Source organism: Myotis daubentonii, chromosome 9, assembly GCF_963259705.1.
Source record: "Myotis daubentonii chromosome 9, mMyoDau2.1, whole genome shotgun sequence".
Taxonomy (NCBI): domain Eukaryota; kingdom Metazoa; phylum Chordata; class Mammalia; order Chiroptera; family Vespertilionidae; genus Myotis; species Myotis daubentonii.
In genome coordinates, this window is record NC_081848.1 from 55,490,882 (window position 1) to 55,515,197 (window position 24,316).

Genomic DNA, 24,316 nt, shown 5'->3' on the forward strand with positions numbered 1-24,316 from the left:
CCGCACAGTGCACAGCTCCCTGCCCCACTGTTAGCTCTGACATCTCAGCAGACTACACGCTCTTTGAGAATGGGGAGCACATCTTACTGACTCTTGCATTCCTCCCGGTACTTAGCACAGGGCCGAGCACACAGGGCTGGGCTCACTCAACACCCACTGAGTAACTGACGCCTGTTTTTCTTTGATTCTGAATCTTGATGGTGGGGAAACTACACCCATTTCCTTTTCACCAACTCCGGGGTGGCCCTGCCCTGCCCTGCACCAGGGCTCCACACACAGCTCTCAGTGAAGCTGAAGGTGAGACCATCAGATAGAGAGTCAGGGGTAACCTGTCTGCCCCACAGCCTGACTGACTGGTGTAGGATGACAGACTGAAAGCCCAGCAGGCAGCTGCCAGATGGGCCCCATCAGGAAATGTGACTCCAGGGCTTCGCGGTGGCACCAGGACCCATGGCTGGCGCCGGGGGCGAGAGTTAAAGATGCCCCATTACCTCAAGCCTAATGACCTGTGTCCTGATCCCTGGGGACACAGAGCAGAAGACAGGAAGTCTGGGAGGAGATCAATGGAAACACACTCAAAGCATATACCTGCAGCCAGGAGGTGCCTCACCTACCATCCATCTCTCCCCCTCCCTCTGACCAACACAAAGAAGCCCTTCCCAGGAAGGGCGAGCCCTGAGCAAACAGCCCTGGGCTTTCAGAGCTTCCCGTGGGCTCTTTCCTCCCCCCGCCCCCCCCCCCCCGCCCCCAGCGCCTCTTCCAGGGATCCGCCTGGGCTGCTCTGCTGATCCTTCTGAGTCCCCCTCTTGGCTCCAGAGCCCCTTGCTCCTTCCAGAGTCATCTCAGCTCTTGACAACATACAGTCTCCTTTCCCTGGGTCCTCCCGGCTTCAGGCCATTCACAAAGCCCGGGCTTGTCTTCTCAGGACCCCAGGGGCCAAGAGCACCTACTAGATAGGCGGCTTCCGTGGGCCAGCCTGGGGACCCGCTGTTGTCTACATAGGATGGAATGCGGGTGAGCATACACCTCCTAGGAGCAAAGTAGCTGCCACCTGCCCCATCACCAGGACGGAGGCTGCCCCCTGCTTTCCGGCCAGTGCCTCAGTGTCCTTGCCGCTTCTCTCCCATTGCAGCGACCACGAGCCTGCCCCACCCCACCCTGCGGTGTTGTTGCTGGGAGAGAAAGTCACCTGGCAGGTGGAGGAAGCCATTTCCTCCCTCCCTAGCGGTTCCCCCTGTTCTCAGGTGTCAGTATCTCACGGGGCTGTATACAAGGTGGGGTTTCTGTTAATACAACCAGACCCAGGGGCAGGCAGAGCTGGCAGAGAGAAGGAATTTTACCAGTTTGGGTCTTTTTCCTTTCTCTATTTCTGGGCTTGGAGTTCCCAAACCAGTTGGTTAACGTAAATTCAGTCAGTGCGGCTACACCTGGAGGACCGCACACTCGAGCTCCTGTTGTTTAAAGAGCACACTTCTCCCCCTCGGGGACCCAGAGAAATGGGAGTTTCCTGCTGCTTTGCCCAGGCAGCGGCAGCTCAGGCCGACTTACTGAGAAGGAGCCTCACACTTAGGAGAATTCAAAGTGTTCTCTATTCCTTCACTGCTGCCTCGCAGGAACGTATCATCTCAGGAGCGTATCTCTCTTTCTCATCCTGCATCTTGAGCACAGTGTCCCCGGCACAGCAGGCTCTCAATGCGTTTTCTGAGTAAATGACGGAGAACACTGTAATTTCTGGGAGCTCTGCTGCCTGAGGCAGTGTGAGGCTCAGCTGGATTGGATGACCCCAAAGCCTCCCGCTCTGCCACCACCCCCGCCCCCAAGCCCTGGGACCCGACCCCAGCAGCACGCAGGGCTGGCTGGTCGGGTGGACTCACTGGAGATGGAGGTATAGACGGCGAAGGCCCTGAGACTGGTCATCTCCTTCCGGCGGGTCCTCTCCACCCGCGTGCGGAAGATGTTCTCCCAGGCGTACAGCTTGAGCAGCTTGATGCCACGGAGCATCTCGTTGGTCTGCTTCAGCCTCTCGTTAGAATACTCCTGCCAGGGGCACCGAGTCAGACACGGGCTTCGTCCGCCCCGGCCCACACAAGAGGAAGGGGCTGAGCCCAGGTCCTCACCATGTCACAGACAATGCCCAGCGCCTGCCTTCTTCACTAATCCCATCCCACAGACCAAGACATGGGTGAAGCCCACGGGTGAAGTGACCTGCTGGAGGTCAATGATAGTGTGCATGTGCGAGTGCATGTGTATGTGTGCACGTGTGTGTGTGCGCGCATGTGCGTGTGTGTGTGTGCGTGTGCGTGTGTGTGTGGTGGAGGGACGTATTTGGTGGCATCTGGGGGAAGAGTGAGGAGACCCGCTGATGAGAGGGGAGAGGGAGCAGGCAGACACATGGCGGAAGGATGGACACTCACCAGGGTGCTCCGCTGGGCCTGGGAAAGCTTGGTGGCCACGAAGTACTGGACGGGGGCCAGCAGAATGATGACAGCTGCCCCAATTAAGGCACTGACTCCGAGGATGTAGTAAAGGAGAATCACGCCCACGATGATCTGAGGGAGGATCATGGGAATGAATTCCCTTTAACCTGGTGACTGCCCTGCCAGGGGGTGTTGGCAAAATCCCCTCCTCTCCAGTCCCCTAAAGTGGTACAGCCTTGGTGCCCGGGTTTCCAAATTGTCTTGGGGGTCAGGGCAGAGGAAAAGGGGTGACAGAGCAGTATCAGAAGGAGGAGTTAATGACGGACGCACACAGCAGAGAGTTTCTGGGCTGGGAACTAACTGCATTTATCTGCAAGGCTGGCTGAAGCATTATCTGTCCCCACGTCTGTTTCCCAGACGGAGGTCTCAGAGCGGAGGCTGCACAACGGGGGTGATAGCACCCTTCGTTTTGCGCTGGTTATCGAGGCTGGAAAGAGTGGTATATGAGCAAAGGGGCACCGTTGCCACCTCCATGCCAGACAAAACCAGCCCAGGATCCGAGAGTTTACTTTTCATTCTTATGCTCCTGAAATCTTTAATTTTTTAGTGGATCTCAAAGATATTCTCTAAAAAGAAAATTCATTCTGTTTCTAGCTTTATGTAAATGACTGCCTGCTCCTGAATATTTATGAGAAGCATAAATTCCTCTTGCCAGTCCCCAAAGCATCAGGATGACAGTTTCTCAGGTTGCCTTCAAAAGCAGGCACCTCTGAATTCAGGGCTTATTCTAGAGGAACAGATGCTGCCTTCCTTAATTGAAAATAAAAAAGTCTGCTGGGCTGGCCCTGCACTTCCCGAGCCCTACGCCAAATTGGTGCTACGCTCCTTGCACCACCTCAAGGACAGAGGAGTGGGCGGGTGGCTCTGTGATTTCCATTAGTCACAGAATGCTTCCTGCATTAGCAGGTGTTTAGAGCTGGTAAGCGACCCTCTGCCACCTGCCCCCCAGTGTTTAGCTGATGTTAAATTAATGCTGGCACGGATGGGCAGAGGAGCTCATCAGGAGATGAAGAACCTCCTGCTCCTGCTGGGCCCCACTGCCATCACCTTCCGGGAAAATTATCCCTGGCATCCAGTCCTTCCACGAACTGTCCGCATATCAGAGCGTCGTTCAGCAGCTTGGGTAGGGCCAGACCCCAAGGAAGTTCCCATAGTCACCATCAGTGCACCATCTGGGGGTCAGTGCCTGCAACCCCACCACCTCCAGGTGCTGGCAGCTGCTGGGGCAGGAGCTGGGGAGGCAATATCTGCAAGGCTCCCCCTCACACTCCACCTGCCTTTCCTCGTGCTCCTCAGACTCCTCTGTCCACGCCTCTCTTCTGCAGGGGTCTGAATGAACCCCAGGGGGAAGATACCAGGAAGCAGGGATTCTGAGTTTGCAAAGCAAGTGTGGGGGGAAGGGGCTATTCTAGCTCTTATTCACAAGTTAGAAAAACAATCTAGGGTAGTAGTGGGGAGATCTCAGCACTTGCTGGCTGTGCAATCTTGGGCAAGTTACTGAACCTCTCTGTGTCTCAGCTTCCTCATTTTTCTAATGGTGATTTTAATGTCCACTTAGCAGGACTGTTGTGAAGATTAAATGAACACATGTGATAAGCACCTAGTAGAATAGTGCCTGGCACATAGTTGTAGATCAATACAAGGTGGCTGATGCCCCCTCTTAAAAACGAACAAATAAACAAATGGGCCCTATGGGAACCCTGTCACTAGGGGACCCCAGAAAGGAGATGCTTGGCTGTGGTGCTGCTACCAGCTCACTGGGTGGCCCAGGGTAAGCCCCTGGGCTCTGGGCCTCTGATGCCCAGAGACGGGATGGGGAAACACAGAGGTTCCTCACTATGGCCGAGCTCATTACCAAGGTGTCCGTAAGCTTCAGGGGGACCATAGAACCCCTGAAATTGTAGGCAAAATGTGTGAACACCCATTTGTTTTTCTGAAAGAAGGTTTCATTAGATTTTCAAAAGTATATGTAGACTGATGGTTGCCTAGGGCTGGGGTGGGTAGGAGGCATGACTGTCAGTGGGTATGGGTTTCTTTATGGCGTGATGAAATTGTTGTAAAATTGTGACATGATTGTGCAACCCTGTGACCATGCTAAAATCCATCACATTGTACACATTAAATGGGTGAATTATATCTCAATAAAGCTGTGATTTAAAAAGTATACGTGACCGAAAAATGACCACAAAGCCGGGAGAGCTCTTGGGGATAAAAAAATGGGGTTCCCGAGGCCTAGAGAGGTTATTTGAATCAGCCTGTCTCTTCCAAGTCCAGACACTTTCCTCTACACCAGGCAGCCCCCAGGAGCTAGTAGGCCCTCTGGGAATGGGTCTGCGATTTCTGCTTCTGGCCTGAGCACCCGAGTGGAGATCCATTCCCAGCTACAGGAGAGGATCAGAGACTCCCTGGTGGAAAGTGGGAGTCAAGTAAACCACATCCAATTCTTCCCATATAGTCAGGAGAGAGTGCACCTCCTTCACAGCCAGCCTCTAAGGTTGTTTGGTTTTAAAAACAAACATGGTTTTGATGGTCAAAAATAATACATGCTTATTGGAGAATTTAGAAATGCATGAGAAAATAAAAACCACTTGCACTCTCACCATGTGACCTTCCAGTTCTTTCTTTCTGTGTGAATCTGTGCAAATGTATACATACAGGTATTCCAATTTAGTAGGGAGTGTATTGCATATACTATTTTGTAATTTACTTGTTTTGCTTAAAATATTTCAGAACACTTTTCAGTGTACTTAAGCCCTTTGCTACAACATAACTTTTAAAGTCTGCAAGTGTTCCACATATGATTATTCTATAGTTTAAATAAAAAGATTTTAAGGTTTAAACTGCATTTAAAAAGTTTTAATGGTACTACCTTCTCTGATCATTCAGAGAGATGGCTAGATGCTTGCAGAGGGTGAGACAGTATAGAGACCAAGGGATGCACCCCATGGAGACCGTAGCAGGGTGGAAGGTACAGGCAAACATGGAAAAGAAGATGATTCCTAGTCACTGAGCACACAGCAGCAGATTCTGGTTGTGTGCCCCCTTTCCTACTCCCCACCAAAGCACACATCACTTACCTGTACTGGCATAGCCCAGAGGTTTGGGCACAAGAAGAAAAACCACATGAGCTGGTTGGTGTCGATGGCAACCAGGTTACAGATCTGCCCGGCAGTCATTTCCCCCATGGACAGGTTGGAGGTGGACAGGTGCATGATTTTATTATAAATCTTGGTCTAGAAATGAGAGCAGCATGGTTCACATTTGTCATCATCATTCTAATCACCACCCCAGATGCCACACATCTATAATGTGCCAGACATTCGCCCTACGGAGCACAGAGCAGCTCTGTAAGGGGGCCCTGCATTACTGTCCCACCTTTACCAGTGAGGTACCGAAGGCACAGAGAGGTAGAGGGCTTTGGTGACCAATCACACAAGCCCGAGAGGCAGCGTGCAAACGGGGAACCCATGCCAGGGCAGGCTACTTTCCCAGCAAGCAAAACCTCTCCCTTGGGGACAGGACTTAATGAGCTCTTAAATCTTAAAAGCAGATTTTCCTGTCCAGTTGAATTCTTGATTTACCAGAGGCCAGTAGAGAGCATACTTCAGAGCCATAAACATGACAAAGTGGGGCAGCCATCTGTTTTAATGGGCCACCTCCAGCCGGGGATGGGGTGTGCTCCAGGGCCAAGTCCTGTCTTCATTGAGCCTTGACACAAGATAAGTGCTCAGCCTGGAATGGGCTTATGTGAGACACAATGTATGGGTGTCCATGAGCCCCAGCCCCGTCCTGGAGGCCAGCCACCCTGGGGACCTTGCTCTGCCCCCTCCAGGCAGATGGGAACAGCCATGGCAATGGCTCCTGTGAGCTGTGACCCTAAAAGCCATATGGGCAGAGTGACTGTGCCTCCCAGAAGGATGGCAATTTCCGGGCCACGTGCTCTTGAAAAAGGAAAAATGCATTTCTGTCTTAAATATCCTAGGGATGCCTGCTCACAATGAAATTCTATTGTGCGTTCTGTTATAAGGTGCGTCCCCGGGCCTTAATTCATAATTTGTGCAAACCCAGGCTTTTCTGTGGGTCGGGCATACTTAAAGCATAAACCTATTCTATGTCTTTTTTGTGAGTTTGTTTGCACCACGGGTAAGGTTTAAAATGAGGGCAATGGCATTTTTGGACAACCCTATGCACATCCTAGGTTATATGAAATCTTTAAAGAATAATGATAAACCTAGTTTCAGTGAAGTAGAAACATAGACTAATCTATTGAAGAAAGCATTATTAAGTAAAGACCAAGATACATAGAAACACACAACCGACTGATAGCTAGTAAGCCAAAAAATTATATGTAACTCAGGAATTTTGCTTAATAACTTTTCATGCAAGAAATGGGATTACTCTCAAATTCACGAAGACATGGATTCTTGTCTATAATTTTCTGTAAATTTCTGAAAGAACTAAGTTTTTTTTTAATCTCATTTGTTTCCATAATTAATGCTAGCTATTTTCTTTTTGAATCAATCTCTCTTATTAATGCAAAAGATTCAGGTAGTTTGACAAAAACAATTATATGCTAATACATTAAAAAACCATTTTGCCTCTTTTAGTGTAATTGGAAAATTCTTGTCAGAGTGTGAATTATGACATACAAATGGAAAGCTGATTTAATTACAAAACTGTTTGACTACAAAACTGGCTGCTGTTTGTGGGGGTGCAGGTCTGCCGGTCACTGGACGTATGTGAGCAGAGGCTGGGATTTTCAGAATGGTTTTCTGAACTGAGCTGGTTCCTGCCAGTTCTGAGCCCCTGTGAGTCTTAGAGGGTCTTGGATTTTCCTGGGATCTTTCTATCATTCTCCTATGATGACATTCCTGGAAATGGCTCTGCTTCCTCAGTGTAAAACCACTGGGGATGGGCAGCGACGTCATGGCAGCCGCTCAGGTTGTGCACTACACAATTCCAGGGGGCACCATACACATGGACTACACCTACATAACCAGAGTTTGGCCCCTGACCCAGGCTATCCCTTTTCCCTTCCAGTCCCTTTTCTACACAGCCTCTGGTCCCGGCTCCCAGAGGACCAGTCAATGTTAATGATTCTGAGGCTCATTTCTGAAGAACGATGTGGCTTTGGGGTTTAATCACAACTTCCTAGTGTTGTACTGACTTCATGGGAATGGCCGGGTATGGCAGAATCTGTAGTTGTCCCCCCATATCCATTCTTTTCTTTTCACCAGAAGAATTTCTAGAAGAATTATGGCAAGAAGAAAGACCCTACTTTTAAGCCTCTGGGGTGGCCATTGGGGCAATTTCTCAGGAAAGGGATGGGAGAGAATATGTGCAACTTCCGCACTGTGATTTTAAAAGGGGAAGCATTCCCTCCTATTGCTCCATCTTTCTTCTGCTGAGTTAAATGTAGACATGTGGCAATTTCAAAAGTCCTTTAAAACCACAAGATGGAAGTAATTGTGAGAAGCCTGGCAGAGCAACATTACAGAAAGAAATAAGGTCTCTGATATTGCGTAGCTATTTCACAGCCCTGACTGTGAAAAACAAGCTTCCATCCTATGTAAACCACTATTGTACTGGGTCTCTTCATTCCAACCGCTGAACCAAAATTCTAATAAAAACACTGGGGCTTAGGCGACTCTCATCACCGGCTTGCCTAAAGGGGCCCTGCATGCTCTCAGACTTTGATCATCCTTCCAATGACTCGGAGAAGAAATCCACAGAAGGCAGCAGCGAGAAGCTAGGCCCAAGGGACCTATCAGACCAGCCAAGTCTCTCTTATGACCCAAAATCTAAGCTCTCCCATAGATCTTAGAGGCTCTCTAATCCTGGCGTGTCAAACACGTTTTCTGTTTTTCACCCAAAGAAGACTATCTGGTAGAACTCTGGAATGGTATCTAGAGAAGGATTCTGAGGCTGCATTTGCAGTCCGAGGGAAAGAGTGCTGTGATGGATTAGGGATGTCAGTCCCATTCAAGGCTGAAAAACATGGAGGCCCAAAGGCTGAGCAATTGACATTACGGGTCAAATCCAAGGCAGAACTACAACAGTTCCTAAGTCCAGCCCAAGCATTTTCCATTATCCCACACTGCATTGTCAATGGTATTTCAAAACACAGTTAAAAGAGCCACACACACACACCCACACACACACACACAAATCCCAGCAGAAATAATCCTTGAGGGCCCATGGGGACAAATCATGTGGTTCTCACTATGAACTGAAAAAATAATCATCCAAGTACCTGTATTGCTCCTCGCAAGTTAATTCCAGTTTCGATGGCGACATAGTAGGATGCTTGTAGAAATGTCCTTTGTAGCAGGAGGGCGAGGAACAGAAGCACGGCCAAGACGTAGGCATTTGCAAGAAACTCTTGGGATGAGACAAAGTAAACCCCGAGAAATTGTGTCTGTTGGGAAGACAAGTGCAGAGGTGGCTGTCATTGCCAGCAAAAAGACCACCTTCAGTACCTGTTACTGGGCCATAATGGCTGTCATTATAGGGCCCCCGCGCTTGCAAACCCGTGTGCAATTGTTTATGCGTGAAAATCAGACTGATGAATCCCACTAAGCATTCTTCTAACTACAGGGAGGGCTGCCTATACCCTCTTCAACATCTTGCTTAGGGGAACAGAATGTGGCCCAGTTCTAACCTTACGCCCAAAAATACGACTTGCAGTGTTGCGGCCACCAGGCCCAGGGGAGCTCGCTCTGAATGGAGCAAGAATAAATAGAGCGACTCACAGAGCAGCCAAAACCAGAACGGCTAGAACAAATCCCACAATGTGTGTTCTTTGCTACAAAAATGGAATTAGGGAGGCCTTGTCCCACACTCCCCAACAGCCTGTTCTGTAGTAATTTCTGGGAGAAAAGACCAGCGAAAAAGATGGCATGGCAGTGCTCCCAGGCGAGAGATGGGAACGCATCGCCTATAATAGACTGAAAAGATTTCAGGCCCAAGCCCCCCAGCCTCTTGAGCTCCCAGGGCCTCCTTTTAGATTTGGGTTCTCTTGCTGCACTCTCCAGCAAGAACTCAGACGGTAAGCAGTGAAAAAACCCCCAAACATTTTGACTTTGTTGCTAAAGATACCAGGGAACAGCAATGTGTCTGTTTCCAAATTCAGCACCAACAGCTCCCAGGAAAGCTTTGATCTTGGCTAAGTTCATTGCTCCCCAGCAGAACCACATCAATATTTCCATGAAGACAGAGGCTCTTCCCTGAACTCTGCAAACTATGGGGAAGGGTGTGGGAGCTGCTGCGGGGGAAAGAGTGCTGGGAACAAAGGGATGAGAAGGGGCCGAGGCATGTCCCTGACTGTGGTCAGGCTGAAAGGGGCAGGCCTCTGAGGGGAGTCCTTTCCCTAGAGTCAGAAGGGCTTCCTGATGGCCAGAAAGATGCTGCCATTTGGCTCAACAGGGCTCTCTAAAGGAGCCCTCACTGCTTACAACTGTTTCTCCCTTGCTCTGTGGGACAGGGGGGCTCTACCTTTGGGGACAGCAGGAAGCAGACACAGGGAGATCATTGAGGGATTCACATAGGACTCTTAGAGGAAAGCCGACTGAAACCTGAAGCCCTGGACACTCTCATTTGTCAAAATACCAGAGGGAGAAGGGAGAAAGCAATGGGTGGGGGTGGGCAGGAAGTAGCAAATGGACCTTAAAAGTAGGCTGCAGGGTGGGGTGGGGGTAACCTGACCTTACAGGGAAGCAAGGGGCAGGACACACTGTTTATCAGGTGCAGAACTCCATCCTCATAAAACCCTAATGAGAAGGGTAGCATTCTTAGTCCAATTTTATACATGAGGAAACAGCACTTCAGCAGGGGTAAGGGGCTGGCCCCAGGTCACGTGCTGTAAAGGAGAATATGTGAACATGAACCTGTATGATCCCAAAAACACCACCCCAGACCTGATGCTTAGGCCATCTAGCCGGTGACCTTTAGTCTTTTATCGTCATCATCAAGCTGTGACCTGCGGCAGGAGAGAAACATGCCCATTTGGCTGGTTCTGAGTGAAAAATGAAGGCATGCAGGGAATTCTTCCGTACTGCTATTCTCTGCAGAGACCCGGCTCTGGAGAATGGAGTCCATTATTTTAAAACAAGAAAGCACATCATGGGAAGTCAATCCAAAGGAAGTAATTTAACGTAAGGAAATGGCTGTAGGTGCAAAAATGTCTATCCCTAGATTAGATCAGGGGGACAGTGCAAAAATCCCTTAAATTTCTAACCACAGGGAACTGTCAGGCATGTTATGATGCTCATGGGAATGCTATGCACCCAAGAACACGGATCATCATGAAAGCTCTTGAGCAGCCCGGAATGCCACACATGTGCTGTGCCACAATGACCAGAAAACACACAGGGTGGAGAATGAGGGCTGGGAAAATAAATGGATCATAAATGTTGGTTAAGCTCTGGGTAGTGTTTGTTAAATGCACTCATTTCATATTTGTATATTTTTTACAAGGTAACAAATTCTCTTTTTGCAGTTGTAAAAGCAAAGCCTTTACCCCTTACCCTGCCACATACCCATTCTAGGGTCAGAAACTGTATTTCTTTGGATCAAGAATTTTGTGACCTGTTAAAATAAAAACCTCCCTTCAGGCATAAGTCATGAAGTCATTCTTTCATCTCCCTTCAAAGAGACAGTTTAAAAAGGATGAAGTCTAGAAAAGCAAAGTTTTTGACTAAGAAGTGGGTACTAGGTTAGCCAAAGAGGCCTGGGGTATTGTCTAAAGAAGGCAGGCCCTGAGGAAGTCTAGTGACCAGAGGGTCCTGGGAGGCCATGCATGGGTGTGAAGGCATGGCCATTGTCCAGAGCTCTGAAAGCATCATGGCAGGACAGAAAAGGCTAAGGACCTACAACGTAGCATGTGGTGGAAGATAAATGCTTTGTAAGATCAGATGCCCTCATCTCACATTTTCACAAACCCTCAGAGAAGAAATTATGTTTGTTTCCAGGGATTTCCCCAATAGTGCTCAGTAAATATTTAAAAATTAATCAATGCCTATGATCTTCATCCCCCATCTAATTTCTATAGAAGTGATTGCACTTTTCCCCATTTTGCAGTTGAGCCAATGAGGGCTGTAGAACGTGAATGATGAAGAGCATAAGGAGAGTTCGTAGCACAGGTAGGACTAGAGCCCAGGACTCATGACTCTACAGTGAGGACCCCAGGGCCCTGCCTGGCCAGAGGTTTGGCTGGAAAGTCTTCCTTCCCTTGTTCTCTGGAGCTCGAAGGGAGGGGCCACTTGACCTCTTGCTTCTGATTTTGGCAGGACCCAAAAGGTGAACTGCCCATAGGCCCCAGCCCTGGGAGGCTATGGGTAAAAGCAATGAGAACTGTCTTTGACTACTCACACACCAACATAGCCACCCTTCTGCCCACACCACTTGCCCACACCACTGGTTTAGAGCCTGGACTTTGAGGCAGACATATCTGAGTTCGAGTTCTGGCTCATTACATACTAGCCATGTGTCCCTAAGTAAGTTCCTCAACTTCTCTGAGCCTCAATTTCCTCACCTGTAAATGAGGCCATGAAAGGTTTCTACTTTAGAACATTGTTGGGAGGATTCAACGTAGCCATGAAGGTTAAAAAAATTTAGTAAGTGCAAGTGCTCAATCAATATACAATAACTGCTGCATTATTTGTTGAAGATCATTTCTTCTGTGCCTTCTGGGTGTCAGGCCTGGAGCTGGGAGCTGAACACACTGAGACCAGACAATGTAATTCCTGTCTTAAGGGACTCGGGGTCAAGTTGAGGAAGGAGAGAAGGGGTGCTTTGATGGTGCAAGCACAGTATTTATAGGACCACAGAGGAGGGCCATCTAATTCAGCCAGAGGGAGGCTTCCTGGAGGAGGTGACATCTGAGCTGGGTGTTGGCAGCGGAGAAGGGGTTAGTGAGGTGAAGGACGGAAGGAAAGGCACCTCAGGCCAGAGCAGAGGCATGGGAGCTGCCACACACTAACTTCACACAGTCACGGGAAAGCATACACGTTCACAAAGTCACCCATAGTGATAGCCACAAATACGGGCATTCAAATGGGGACACAGACTCACAGAGAAAAAGACATACCCACAGACACAGGGACAACACAAAGGACTCACAGATAGAAACACAAGCAGTTCCAGGAGAACTCATTCAGAAACAAGCACACACAGAGTCACAAACGTACACGTTTTTTCTCTGAGATTTAGAGGCCATTCAAAGCTCAGCCCTGAGACCATACCCAGACCGTTTCTCTGTTCAGCTGACAGCCGAGACCAGTGCTGGCAGGTTTCAGATGCCAGCAGTTCTTTTGAATCCAATTTCCTCATCCTCTAGCCAGATCAGTGGCATCCATGGCAGGTGACAGATTGTGGGTGGGGGTTGGGCAGGAGAGGGCACTGGAAAAAGATATATCATGGGCTGTGCCCAGCCTGGGTCCTAGCTTTTCCTGGCGAGTGGCAGGGGGGACAGAGGCATCAAAGATTTGTCAGGCCCTGGGACACGTCCAGTCATTAAAGAAGAAAGAAGAAATGTTTGTCCTTGCAGATGCCAAGGGCGGTGACTCTGGCTCACTGTGAGTGTCCTGGACAGGGAAGAGGGGGCAGGGCAGCCACTGATAGTGAAGTAGACACGGGTGCCCGGCTGTGCAGGCTTCAGCAGGTGGATACGGCCAAGCGGAAAGAAGGGCTTTCTCACCGAGAGGTTTAAACATTGCAATGTGTAGCTAGAGAGCGTCCCTCTCTGCAGGTACATAAACACCAGAACAGCATCTGTCTCTCTGGGTGAGAGCTGCTGGGAGGCAGGGGGATGAACCAAATGACCTCAATACATGACCCCTTCCCCCCATTTTCTGGGCCCAGAAGCCCAAATGAGAAGTAAGCCATATCCCAGTCAACCACACGATTGAGGATTCTTCGTTGCTGACAGTAGAGACTACATTTACTTTCAACTCTCATCTCTATGTGTGTCATTTGCTGATCTCATTCGGGCCTCAGAGAACATATGTTAAATGTGTAAGGCCTGCTGCTGCAGAGGCAGGGCCACCGGTCTCAGGGACTTAGGTGCTGGTGAGTAACTGGGACCAGTGCATGCCAATGAGAGGGCAGCGAAGCCCAGGTTTGTGTTTAAATAAAGAGAAAAGAGAAGGCAAAACTAGTGTCAGATGAACTGACAGCTAAGTGCTATTCTCACCATCTCTTCGGCACATCCTGCCTCAGAGCTCTCTCCTCAGAAGAATTCCACAAGATTTTGGGGAAACACAGGAAGAAGAAGACGATGTGGACAAGCAGACAAGGGCTCTGGCCTGAGCCACTTCCTTCTGATATTAGAAACTGGCTCCATGTTGCTGCAGGATTACCAGTGTCGAGTATTCTGGGGTCACTTCTGACTAGAATTAAGCTAAAAGATGGCAGTCCTGTGGACAAGAGAAGCAGTCTCTTCCCCTCTCTTTTGGGGCCAATAAAGTTCAGATGCTCAAAAGCCAGAGTAAGCCTCAGAAGCCATTGAAGTCTCAATAAGCAAAAGGTGTCCTCACATTCTTGATTAAACAAGAAATCCGCCCACCTTTGCCTGACCAACTCCTATTCATCTGTCAAGGCCCCATTCAAATACCCCTTTCTCTATAAGCTGTCAAGACCACTGGCTGAGTTAGTCATCCATCTTCTCATAATTCCCTGTATATGCCCCCGAAGAGTAGTATTTAACACACAGTATAAAAATATTTGATTTAGATTTCTCAGAGTCAGAGGTGATGGCCTCATAATTGTAAGTGCCCAGACTATGGAGGGAAAGAGACTTTGGTGCAAATCCTGACTCTGTCACGCACTAGTTGAGGGCCCCAGGGAAAGTTACTTAACCTCTCTGAGCTTTAAGTTACTCATCTGTAAAATGGGGATAAAAATACCTACATCATAAGTTTTATGGTATGTGAATTACATCTCAATAAAGCTGTTATAAAAAATACCCTAAACAGTTGTTTTGGGGATTAAATGGGATAATACATGGATCACTCCTGCACACAGCCAGGCATAGAGTAAGCAGTCAATAAGCTGTGTTATTATTGTTAACTAGAGGCCTGGTGCACGAAATTCGTGCACTGGAGTGGGGGTCCCTCAGCTCAGCCTGTGCCCTCTCGCTGTCCCTTGGGGGATGTCCGGCACCCCTTGCTCTTTACTGTCTGCCTGCTCACTGCTCCTTACTGCTTGGCTTGCTGCTCCTTAGCACTGCCGTGGAGGAGGGAGAGGCTCCTGCCACCACCACTGCACTCACCAGCCATGAGCCTGGCTTCTGGCTGAGTGGTGTTCCCCCTGTGGGAGCACACTGACCACCAGGGGGCAGCTCTTGCATTGAGCATCTGCCCCCTGGTGGTCAGTGTGCATCATAGCAACCGGTCGTTCTGGTCATTCTGCCATAATGGTTGCTTAGGCTTTTTTATATAGACTAGAGGCCTGGTGCACAAAATTTGTGCATGGGTAGGGTCCCTAGGCCTGGCCGGCAATCAGGGCCAATCGGGGCCTTCCAGCTGCTGGCCGAGGCCTTCCTTCCGGATGCTGGCTGGGGCCTCCCTTCCCTGGCTGCCAGCTGCCAGATGGGGCCTTCCTTCGTTCCACGCTGCCCCCTAGTGGTCAGCAAATGTCATAGAGAGTGATAGAACTGGCCTCCCAGTCAAACTCCCACGGGGACACTTTGCATATTAGCCTTTTATATATATAGATAGTCCTCATTATAACCATTGTCTGTATTTTCACAGCCTAACCCAGGTCTGACACATAGCAGAGTTCAGTAAATATTTGCTGAATAAATCAGACAAACAGGCTTAGAGTGTCTCATATCCCTGACCCAAAGTGCTCGGCTGATTAATTATAGCGCAAGAAAAAATTAATATAAACCTCCAGAGAATTAACTGCTATCTGCAATTTTAGAGTCCTCGAGATGAATAACATTGCACAAGGGAGTGTCATAAATTACTAAGATCTCTAGCTAGTCATTCTCTACATCATTTTTGAACTGTTTGTGGTTAAAAGGTTATAATAATGTTCTTTCTGGGAAAATAAAACACTGAATCTTATTAAAGGTGAAAAGTTTTCCATCTTGTGACCATCTAAACCTAAGTGGCAGCAAAGAAACAGGTGAAAGAATTAAGTATCCCACCCCCCACCCACGGTGACTGCTATTGCACTAAGCAGGGAAAATAAATATCCAGAAAGACGTTTTGTCTCTTTTGTCCAACAAATTTCAGTTTGTAGCATCTTTAGAGCTGGAAAGGCCAGTGGATATCATCTAGTCCAATGGGTTTCAATTATTTTCAAGACATGAAACTCTTTAAAAAATAAATTCAGGAAAAAAAAAATAAAAAAAAAAATAAAAAATAAATTCAGTCTTAGCCAGTTTGGCTCAGTGGATAGAGCATCGGCCTGCGGATTGAAGTGTTGCAAGCTTGATCCAAGAGTGCGGGATGCAACCAATCGAAGTGTCTCTCTCACATCGATGTTTCTCTCTCTGTGTCTCTGTCCCTCCCTCCACTCTCTCTAAAAATCAATGGGAAAATGTCCTTGGGTGAGGATTAACAAAACAAAACAAAACAAAACAAAACAAATAAACAAAACAAAAAAGAAAAGAAAAAGAAAAAAGAATTCAATGGGAAAGTCTAACATATTAATAAAACTGGGGAAGCTCTGAATGAACTTTGGATCAGGGGAGAAAAAGCCCTAGGCATGGGGATTTTCCATGTTCCTTCCCCCCCCCCCCCAACAGCAGCCCCCCAGGTCCCCTGCAGAACCTTGGGTGCTATGGATATGCAGAATTGGGGAAGACAGATCCCTGAACAGGTACCGAGAGTCTATTAAGGTGACATGAACTAAAAGCCAACAAGTCATAAAAGCTCTTGACCCTGAGTACACAAATGCACTTCCTGCAACTTTCTCAGCGACTGAGTAACCGGGAGAGCTATTCTGGTGGTAAAGGCATGAGGAGCAGAGCAGGGCGCCAGAAATCCTCTCGGGGCACAAGCTCGCCTCCGGGCATTTCTGTGGACCGATGCGGAGCATCTTCTGGATGGGCATATTGCCAAGTGAGGAGCAGTATTGTGCATGTGCCAGGAGTTACCCTACGGCAGCCACAGCTCACACACATGGGCCTCTGGCACGCTCTCACCCACCAGGGAAAATTTTCCAAAGGGTGCCCTGCTCTACCCCCGGGTGGCCTACCTTGGGCTGGAAGACATGGTTCTCCTTCCCTAGGTGGTCCACGATTCCGAAGATGCACATGGGTCCGGCGAAGCCCAGTAGGTCGGCCAAGATGCGGAAAGTGCTGCTGAGGACCAGGCGTCTCCCGAAGGCGTGGCAGAGGGCCCGCCAGATGGCCCGGGCGCCCTGTGGGCTCTGTGTGTCCTTCCGCTGCCCAGAGAGACCCACGGCCAGGTCAGAGCGGCTGAGGGCCCATTCACACCAGGGCCCAGCATCCCAGGAAACCCCTGGCTCCTGCTGCCTGGGGAAACCCAGTGGCCATGTCTGCTTCCGACAGATAAACTCCAGGAAGAAATCATGGAACCACCAAGTGCATAGGTGGGTGGGCTCATCAATGCCAACATGGTCCAGATGGGGAAACTGAGGCCAGATATCGATCAAGGTCACACAGCTGTCAGGGACTATGTGATGAGCATAACACTGTAATGAGGAGTGGCACATGCCACACTTACTCGCTCTTGTTTGCCAGCGCATCTGCCTCAGTGTTTTCCCACCATGCCAGGGCAGAGGCAGCGAAGGAGCACTGAACTGGGAGTCGGGAGACTGGCTCTGATACCTGCCAGCGGTGGACCAACTCTGAGGAGGTCCTGGCCTTTCCTAGGATCTCAGTTTCCTACTCAGTGATGTGGGGGAGATCCTTTTCTGGCCCCACTCAGAGGATCAGGCCACTAACACCCTGCTCTCCAAAACGGGTGAAAATTCCCACCGTTAATCACTGAGCTTCAGAATGAAGAGCACAGGACATATGGTATCCAGTGGGGTCACTACCCTTCTCATGGCCTCAGTTTCCCCACCTGGAAAATGAGGGTGTTAGACCGGAAGACCTAAACCATAAGGGCCATTCCAGCTGTGACTGCCCTACGGCTCAGTGGCCCTGGACTTGTCCCTGGCTCACTGTGTGACTTAGGGCAAACCTCTTCCCCTCCCAGGCCTCAGTTTTCCCACCTGTCCCCCCCCCCCCCACCCGGGGTTTGACCTGATGCTTTCTGAGGGTCCCGTCTGTGACTCTAAACCAGAGGGCAGGGAAGGGATGGTGTGGCCGTGCTCCCACTGACCACCTGGGCATCGAAGGCCTCGCGGAGCCGCCGGTAGTTGGTCAGAGCCCTCATGGCGATGGGCAGCTTCCCGATAACGCGGAGATCAATGGGCTTCTTGTGGGCAGTCTTGATGAAGGCGTTCATCCACCAGTACGTGCCTTTGGACAGCAGGTTCACGAAGGGCTGCAGGAAGCGCACCCCCAGGTCCTGCAGGTCCTCGGGGGGCTTCACCTCCCTCGGCGTCTTGAAGAAGATGTATCTCTGTGGGGCACACAGGCCACTGGGATGGGCAAGTGCAACTTCTCCCCATCGCCAGTTCGCCCCAGCAGCAGACATCTGGGGTTATGACATCCCCGCCTTGACCTCTAACACATGGGACCATCGTTTGCCTATTTCCAGGAAAGGGAACACCCAATCCTTTGGCCACCAACACCAGGGCCTCCTGACTCTTCACTGAGGCTCTCCGAATCCCCTGGGCTGGGCTGGGTTCCAGTGAGATTGGGGAAGAGCAGAGATCCTCCATATGCAGTCTTCTCCACAAATGGGAGGATATCACCATGCAGGGTTTCCAGAACATGGAGCCATGCAGACCTGGGTTCGAATCCTGCCTCTTCCACTTACTAAATTTTTGGATAAATCTTATCTAAAATGTTTCCTTATCTACAAAGGGGTTGGTACTTGCATCATAGAGGGTGCTGTGAGGGTCAGTTGAGGTAGGGAATGTAGGAAACCCTTATACCCTACAAATCAACTAAAAACAGAGGAGTCAGAGAAATGCACATTGAAGTAGCATTTCCCACTCATCAGACTGGCCCAAATGAGAAATGGCTGTAGCCCCCAGTGCTGGTTGGAGGAAGGAAAAGGGTTTTCTTATTTATTGCTGGTAGATTACAGCTTTTCTGGAAGGGATCTGCAACATTGATTAAAACTTAAAATACACAGAGTGTTTGAACCAGCTACTCAACTCCTTGAACTCTCTCCCATAGAAATAAAAGCAGCAATACATAAAGATATAGTAAGTATGTTTAATACACCATTGTTTGTGGAGGCAAAAACTTGGCAACAAAGTGAATGCCCATTATTAGGGTAATGGTTGATAAATTATGGCTCAACCACATGATGGACTATTATGCAGCCATTAAGAAAACAAAATAGCCATACTACACTTGGGGGGAGTCCTAAGAGATATCTGTTGGATGAAAAAAGCAAGATGCAGGAAACTGTAATATAATCCCATTTTTTATAAAACAAATATTGAGAGAAAAAACTGTGTGTGTGTGTATACAGAGTACCCCCCCCCCCCCGCCAAATGTATACACACTTTTTTTGTGATTACTCAATTGATGTTTTTTTCTTTTCAGATTTAACCCATTGGAATTAATAATTACTCAAAGTGTGTATACATTTTTTGGGGGATACTCTATATATGTGTGTGTGTTGAGAAAAAAAAAAAAACCCTGGATAGAAGTTTATGCTATTATATTAATAAAAACAAAGAATGGAAGGTCACAGATTAGGTTGTTAATCTGGGTTACCTGAGAAAGGAAATGGGGAGGGGAAGGAAGGGAGGGGAGGGGATGATCCTAGAGAGTAAAGGGGGCAAGCAAAAATGACAACAAAACAAAAGACATGTATGCAGCCACATTGACTCATTCACATATATGTGTAACTATATGAACACATTAAAATAAAAACAAGTATATCCCTCCCCTCCCCCTGAAAAAAAAAATCAAACAGACTTGGAGAAGGCAGTGCCTGAAGCTTTTATCTCCCCTCTGTGGGATCAAGCGCAGAATCCTATAACCTTGCTAACACCTTCCTTCCCTCTGGGCAGCTGGGCCAGATGGAATGTTGCTCCGGAAACTTCTGACACCGGCCTCAGCTCCCCTTGCTGAGGCAGGTGAAACAAGCTGACTTCCAGGACTTGGCTCAGGAGCCCCGCCCGAGCCCAGGTGCATCCTCAGGTGGGTGGGGGGGCAGCCCAGGAGGGGCCTGCTTACCCTCACCCTGATGACATTGACCTCCACGAGCAGCAGCATCCCGTAGAGGATAACCAGCAGCCCCGTGAGGCAGAATCGCAGCTGCGAGAAGCCGATGTTGTGGTCGTAGAACTTGACAAACTTGATGGTCTTGGTGATGAAGGCCAGCGTCCAGTAGGCCAGCAGGGCTGTGGAGGAGAGACAGAGAGCAAAGAGGGTGTGTGTGTGCCCCCATGCATGTGCCAATATGTGGGAGAGAAGGAGAAAAATGAGGTGTTAGAGGAGGTGTGTGAACAAGCAAGTGTTATAGATGTGAGTGCACACATTTCTGAGTAAAGGGATGTTGCAGTATGAAGAGACGAGTGTGTCATTTTGAGATGATGTACATTCATTAAATCATTCATGATGGGCATGTTCAAAGACACTAATCTTGGAAGTCAAGCTATTCACCCTTTACAATAAATAGAAGAAAAGCAGGGAAACTATTTCTTTATTTTAATTAAGTTGTAGGTGCTGTGCCAAGTAAGCACTTTAAACATATTGTCTCATTTATTCCTTACAATAGCCTTGAGAGAGAAGTATGTGCCACACCCCCAATTTAACAGACAAAGGAGTTGAGGCTCAGAAAGCTGAGGTGACTGATCCTAGGTCGTACAGGCTCCACCCTAGATGGGAATTGTGGAATTTCCAAGCTGAGATCTTAACAGTCCTTCATTTCAGCCCTTTCATTTCACAGATGAGGAAACTGAGGCCCAGAGAGAGGAGGTGACCTGCCCAAGCTCACCGCAAGCTAGTAACAGAGAGAGGGTGAGGGTAGAGGTCCCTGGCTTTCCAGTCCAGAGCCGACTACTGCATGATGATGCTTCTCAGGGGGCCTGGGATATGAGGGATACAAAAATTCACAGTCTGACCAGGTAGCTCAGTTGGTTGGAACATTGTTCTATACACCAAGAGGTTTTGGGTTCAATTCCCAGTCAGGGCACATTCCTAGGTTGTGGTTTGATCCTGGTCGGGGCACATATGGGAAGTAACAGATTGATGTTTCTCACATGGATGTTTCTCTCTCTCCCTATACCTCTAAAAAAATCAATAAAAATATGTCCTCGGGTGAGGATTAAAAAAAGGGTAAGCCACAGAACTGGGGGGCAGTGTGTACAGTGATTAGAACTGGGCCCTATAGCTAGATACAGCTGGGCTCAGATCCTGTGACTTAACAGCTATGTGACCCTAGGTAAGTCATTTAACCCTTCTAGGCCTCAGTTGCCTTATCCATAAAATGGGGATAATAATAGTACTACCTCAAAAGTTGTTGTGAGCAGGGTATGAAAGGCATTTAGCACAGTGAGCCTGGCACACAGTGGGTGCTTTTTGGACAATAGCTGTTAATATTTTTATTATCTTCAGATTTCAGGCCTGGGGTCATAAATATCAGAAGCTGTCAGTGGATTCCATCCCCTTAATTCCCACCACTGCCACCTACCAATAAACCAGTCAGCTGGCAACAACAACAAGAAGAGCACAGGCAGCTCCTTCCCCCCTCACTCCCTAGAGCCATCAGCAGATAAAGTCAGCCTGACTTCGCTCTAGACCTTCACCCGGCCCTCCATCCCTAGGTGGGCCTGGACATGAATCCCAGGGCATCTCTAGGGACAAAAGCTGGGGTCTGCCCCAGCCTGGCTCTGAGCTGGGTGCTAGGTTGAGGCACTGAACTTGCCTGTAGAGGGGCAAATGCCCTCTCAGCTCTGTCTGGTCTCCAGGTCACTGGGATCCCATAGCTGGAGGCCATCTCCCTGCTTCCACCTACACTGCCCTGGAAAGGCTCTATCCCAGGTGTCAGATCCTCTTTCCTCCTTAGTGAGGGTCACCTACTGGGCCAAGACCTGACAATATGCCTCACACTGGTCTTGCCTCTAACTCTTAACAGACATGGTCTGATTTGATCTTCATAACAACCTTATGGCGTAGGGACTTACTATTCCTGTCCAGATGGGAAAATGAGGCTCAGAGAGCCTAAGTGTCTTGTCCAAGGTCACACAGGGAGTTAGTGGTGGACCCAGGACTAAGCCCAGGGGTTATTTCCTCAGTCCCATCCTACAGTGCTGAGTCCTCAGCCTGTTGCCAGACACAGCTGCACCCAGCAAAAGCTTAGCGCTTGACTGAGAAAAGGGGAAAGGAAAAACAGTGGTGGCTTACAGGGGCTGCTGGGGAGGTTAGGCCCAGAATGCCAGTTTCTCCTGCTTCTTTCCCTCTTCCTCTCTCTCAGCCCCATATTCTACCCATTACCAAGTTCTGGCAATTTTACCCCAAAATATCTTGAATCCATTCGCTTCTTTCCATCCTGGTGGCCACCCGGATCCAGGCTGTCCTGGTGCCTACCCTGGACCTCCTTGAGAGCTTCTCATGGCTTCCCCACTCCCCTCACCCAATCTAGCCTCCATAAAGCAAGACATATCAAACATGATCTCAACGCACCCATGTTCGTAGCAGCATTATTCACAACAGAGAAAGGTGGACACAACTCAGTGTCCGTGGCCTGATGAATGGGTAAACAAAGTGTGGTCTACACATACAATGGAATATCATTTAGCCTTAAAAAGGACGGGCATTCTGACACATGTTACAACCTGGGTGAACTTTGAGGATATTATGCTAGGATAAGTGATCCAGCCACAAAAGAACCAAGTAGTGTATGATTCCAATCATATGAGGTACCTAGAGTAATCAGATTCATAGAGACAGAAAGAACAGTGCTTGTGAGGGGTTGGGGGAGAGGGAAATGGGAGTTAGTGCTTAATGGGTACAGAGTTTCAGCTTGGGAAGATGAACAATGTTGGAGATGGATGGTGATAATGGCTACACAGCAATATAAATGTACTTAATTCCACTGTGCTATAGACTTAAAAGTGGTGAAAGGTAAAATTTATGTCACACATATTTACACACACACACACACACATACACACACACATACACACACACACACACCACTCCTCAATGGTGTGGCCTTCAAGGCCCTGTCTAGTGCAAGCCCCACCTGCCACACCAATCCTCAAAATTCAGCTCCCTTCGGTGCTGCACTCCAGCCACTATTTTTCTCCCAGATTTCCTAATGTGTGTTGTTCCTCCCGCCTCATGTGCTATTCCTTTTCCTAAAGCGTTCCCCTCATTTCTCCTAAATAGTTGCTACCTATCCTTCAGTTCTCAGCTCAAACATGACTTTCTCATAGGACATTTCCTTGTTCTCACTTGGGGCCCCAGAATCAAGGTTGTTTTGTGGGACGATGGAAGCTGCATCGTGCTTCACCTTTCTGTGGGACTCCAGTCCTGTGATCAGAAAGTGGCCTCCTCAGAGGGCCAGCTATTCCCCCAAATACCCACTGCCCCCTCTCATTCCACTTTCCCCTGTTCTAGAATTTCTGGCTCTGTGGCGAGCAAAACTCTAACAAAGAAGAATAGAGGGAGTTAGTCCTTGCTCCTTGGAGGACAGGGCCATCCATGGGTGGTAATTTGTGCTTTAAGGAGAGAACATTATGTGTTTCTCGGAGAATGAGAAAATGAACTCACCAGATGCCCAGACAGGGGGTTTCCAGGGGGACCAGGCAGTTAATGAGGGATTCTCTGCATAAGAAGCTGCTTCAGAACCCAGAGTGGGAGGTCTCCGAAGCCTGTATTTAACATTTCCCTCCATACCCCCCCTTTGTCTCCCAGCCACACTGACCCGGGGCCCCCAGGGCAGCGGGATCACCTGGATGATCAATGGAGCTCAGCTCCCACCTTACACAGGAAGGTAGGTCTGTGATCAGCTTGGGAAACACTACTGACCCCCTCACAACACTGTGCTGTCTCTGACTTAGTCCAGAGAGGTCCACATTCCAGATGTCAATTAGATGCTGTGCCTTAATGACACACAGGCTGACCACAGCCTACCAGCCAGATGAACAGCCTGGTGTTAGGCATGTAGATTGAGCCCAGACACAGAGGCAGATCTGTGGATTTATACCTCTGGCCCGTGCACACCCTGAGGACTTTAGACATACAGTCTCAGAAACAGTTAAGACCCTGCTGGGGTGCCATAGTCCTGGTACCTCTGAGCTTCTGTTTCCTGACCTATCAAGGGGAAATAATAGTGATGCTTACCTCACAGCGTTGTTGTAAAGATTAAATGAGTTAATATATGTAAAATGCTTCGGATAGTGTCTGACACCTAGTAAGTCTAAGTGAGTGTCCACTGTTAGTATTTTTAACTTCTGAATTTCAGGGTCCACATCTGTAAAATGGGAATAGCAGCAGTAGCAACAGGGAGGTTGTGGGGACTAAGGGAGATCAGGCATGTAAGAAGCTTAGCACTGAGCCTGCATGCAGTACATGCTCAGCAAATTCCACAGTTATCACTTTTGTTTCTGCCTGGGACCCCAGCCACTTGGTGTCAGAAGCTCTAGGCTGGCACTCCTTCCTTTAAATGTTGGCAAACCACAGGTTCTAGTCCCGCGGCCTTTCTCTCCTCCCTCGAGCTGACCTCATCCGGGCTCAAGCTTTAAATGCTACCTGTAAGCCTGTGATGGTGGAAGGGACATCGCAA

The 24,316-nt window shown here is 48.8% G+C and overlaps 1 protein-coding gene across 10 annotated transcripts in view; it reads right to left on the minus strand.

Moving 5' to 3' along the window:
• The window catches only part of ABCC8 (ATP binding cassette subfamily C member 8), a 68,936-nt gene that overhangs the window by 38,037 nt on the left and 6,583 nt on the right, over positions 1 to 24,316 (minus strand). For 7 of the 10 annotated variants that reach the window (XR_009454447.1, XM_059709049.1, XM_059709047.1 and 4 more), the window contains exons 4-10: positions 19,759 to 19,925; positions 17,777 to 18,019; positions 16,683 to 16,871; positions 8,731 to 8,895; positions 5,555 to 5,710; positions 2,415 to 2,549; positions 1,875 to 2,037 (exon numbers count right to left, since the gene is read on the minus strand). Coding sequence is in view for 9 of the 10 variants with exons in the window: in XM_059709049.1 (XP_059565032.1) it covers positions 1,875 to 2,037; positions 2,415 to 2,549; positions 5,555 to 5,710; positions 8,731 to 8,895; positions 16,683 to 16,871; positions 17,777 to 18,019; positions 19,759 to 19,925 (1,218 nt within the window). In the remaining variant the exon portion in view is untranslated. The remainder of the gene's footprint in view (positions 1 to 1,874; positions 2,038 to 2,414; positions 2,550 to 5,554; positions 5,711 to 8,730; positions 8,896 to 16,682; positions 16,872 to 17,776; positions 18,020 to 19,758; positions 19,926 to 24,316) is intronic. The other 3 variants (XM_059709052.1, XM_059709051.1, XM_059709046.1) reach the window with 1 other exon arrangement.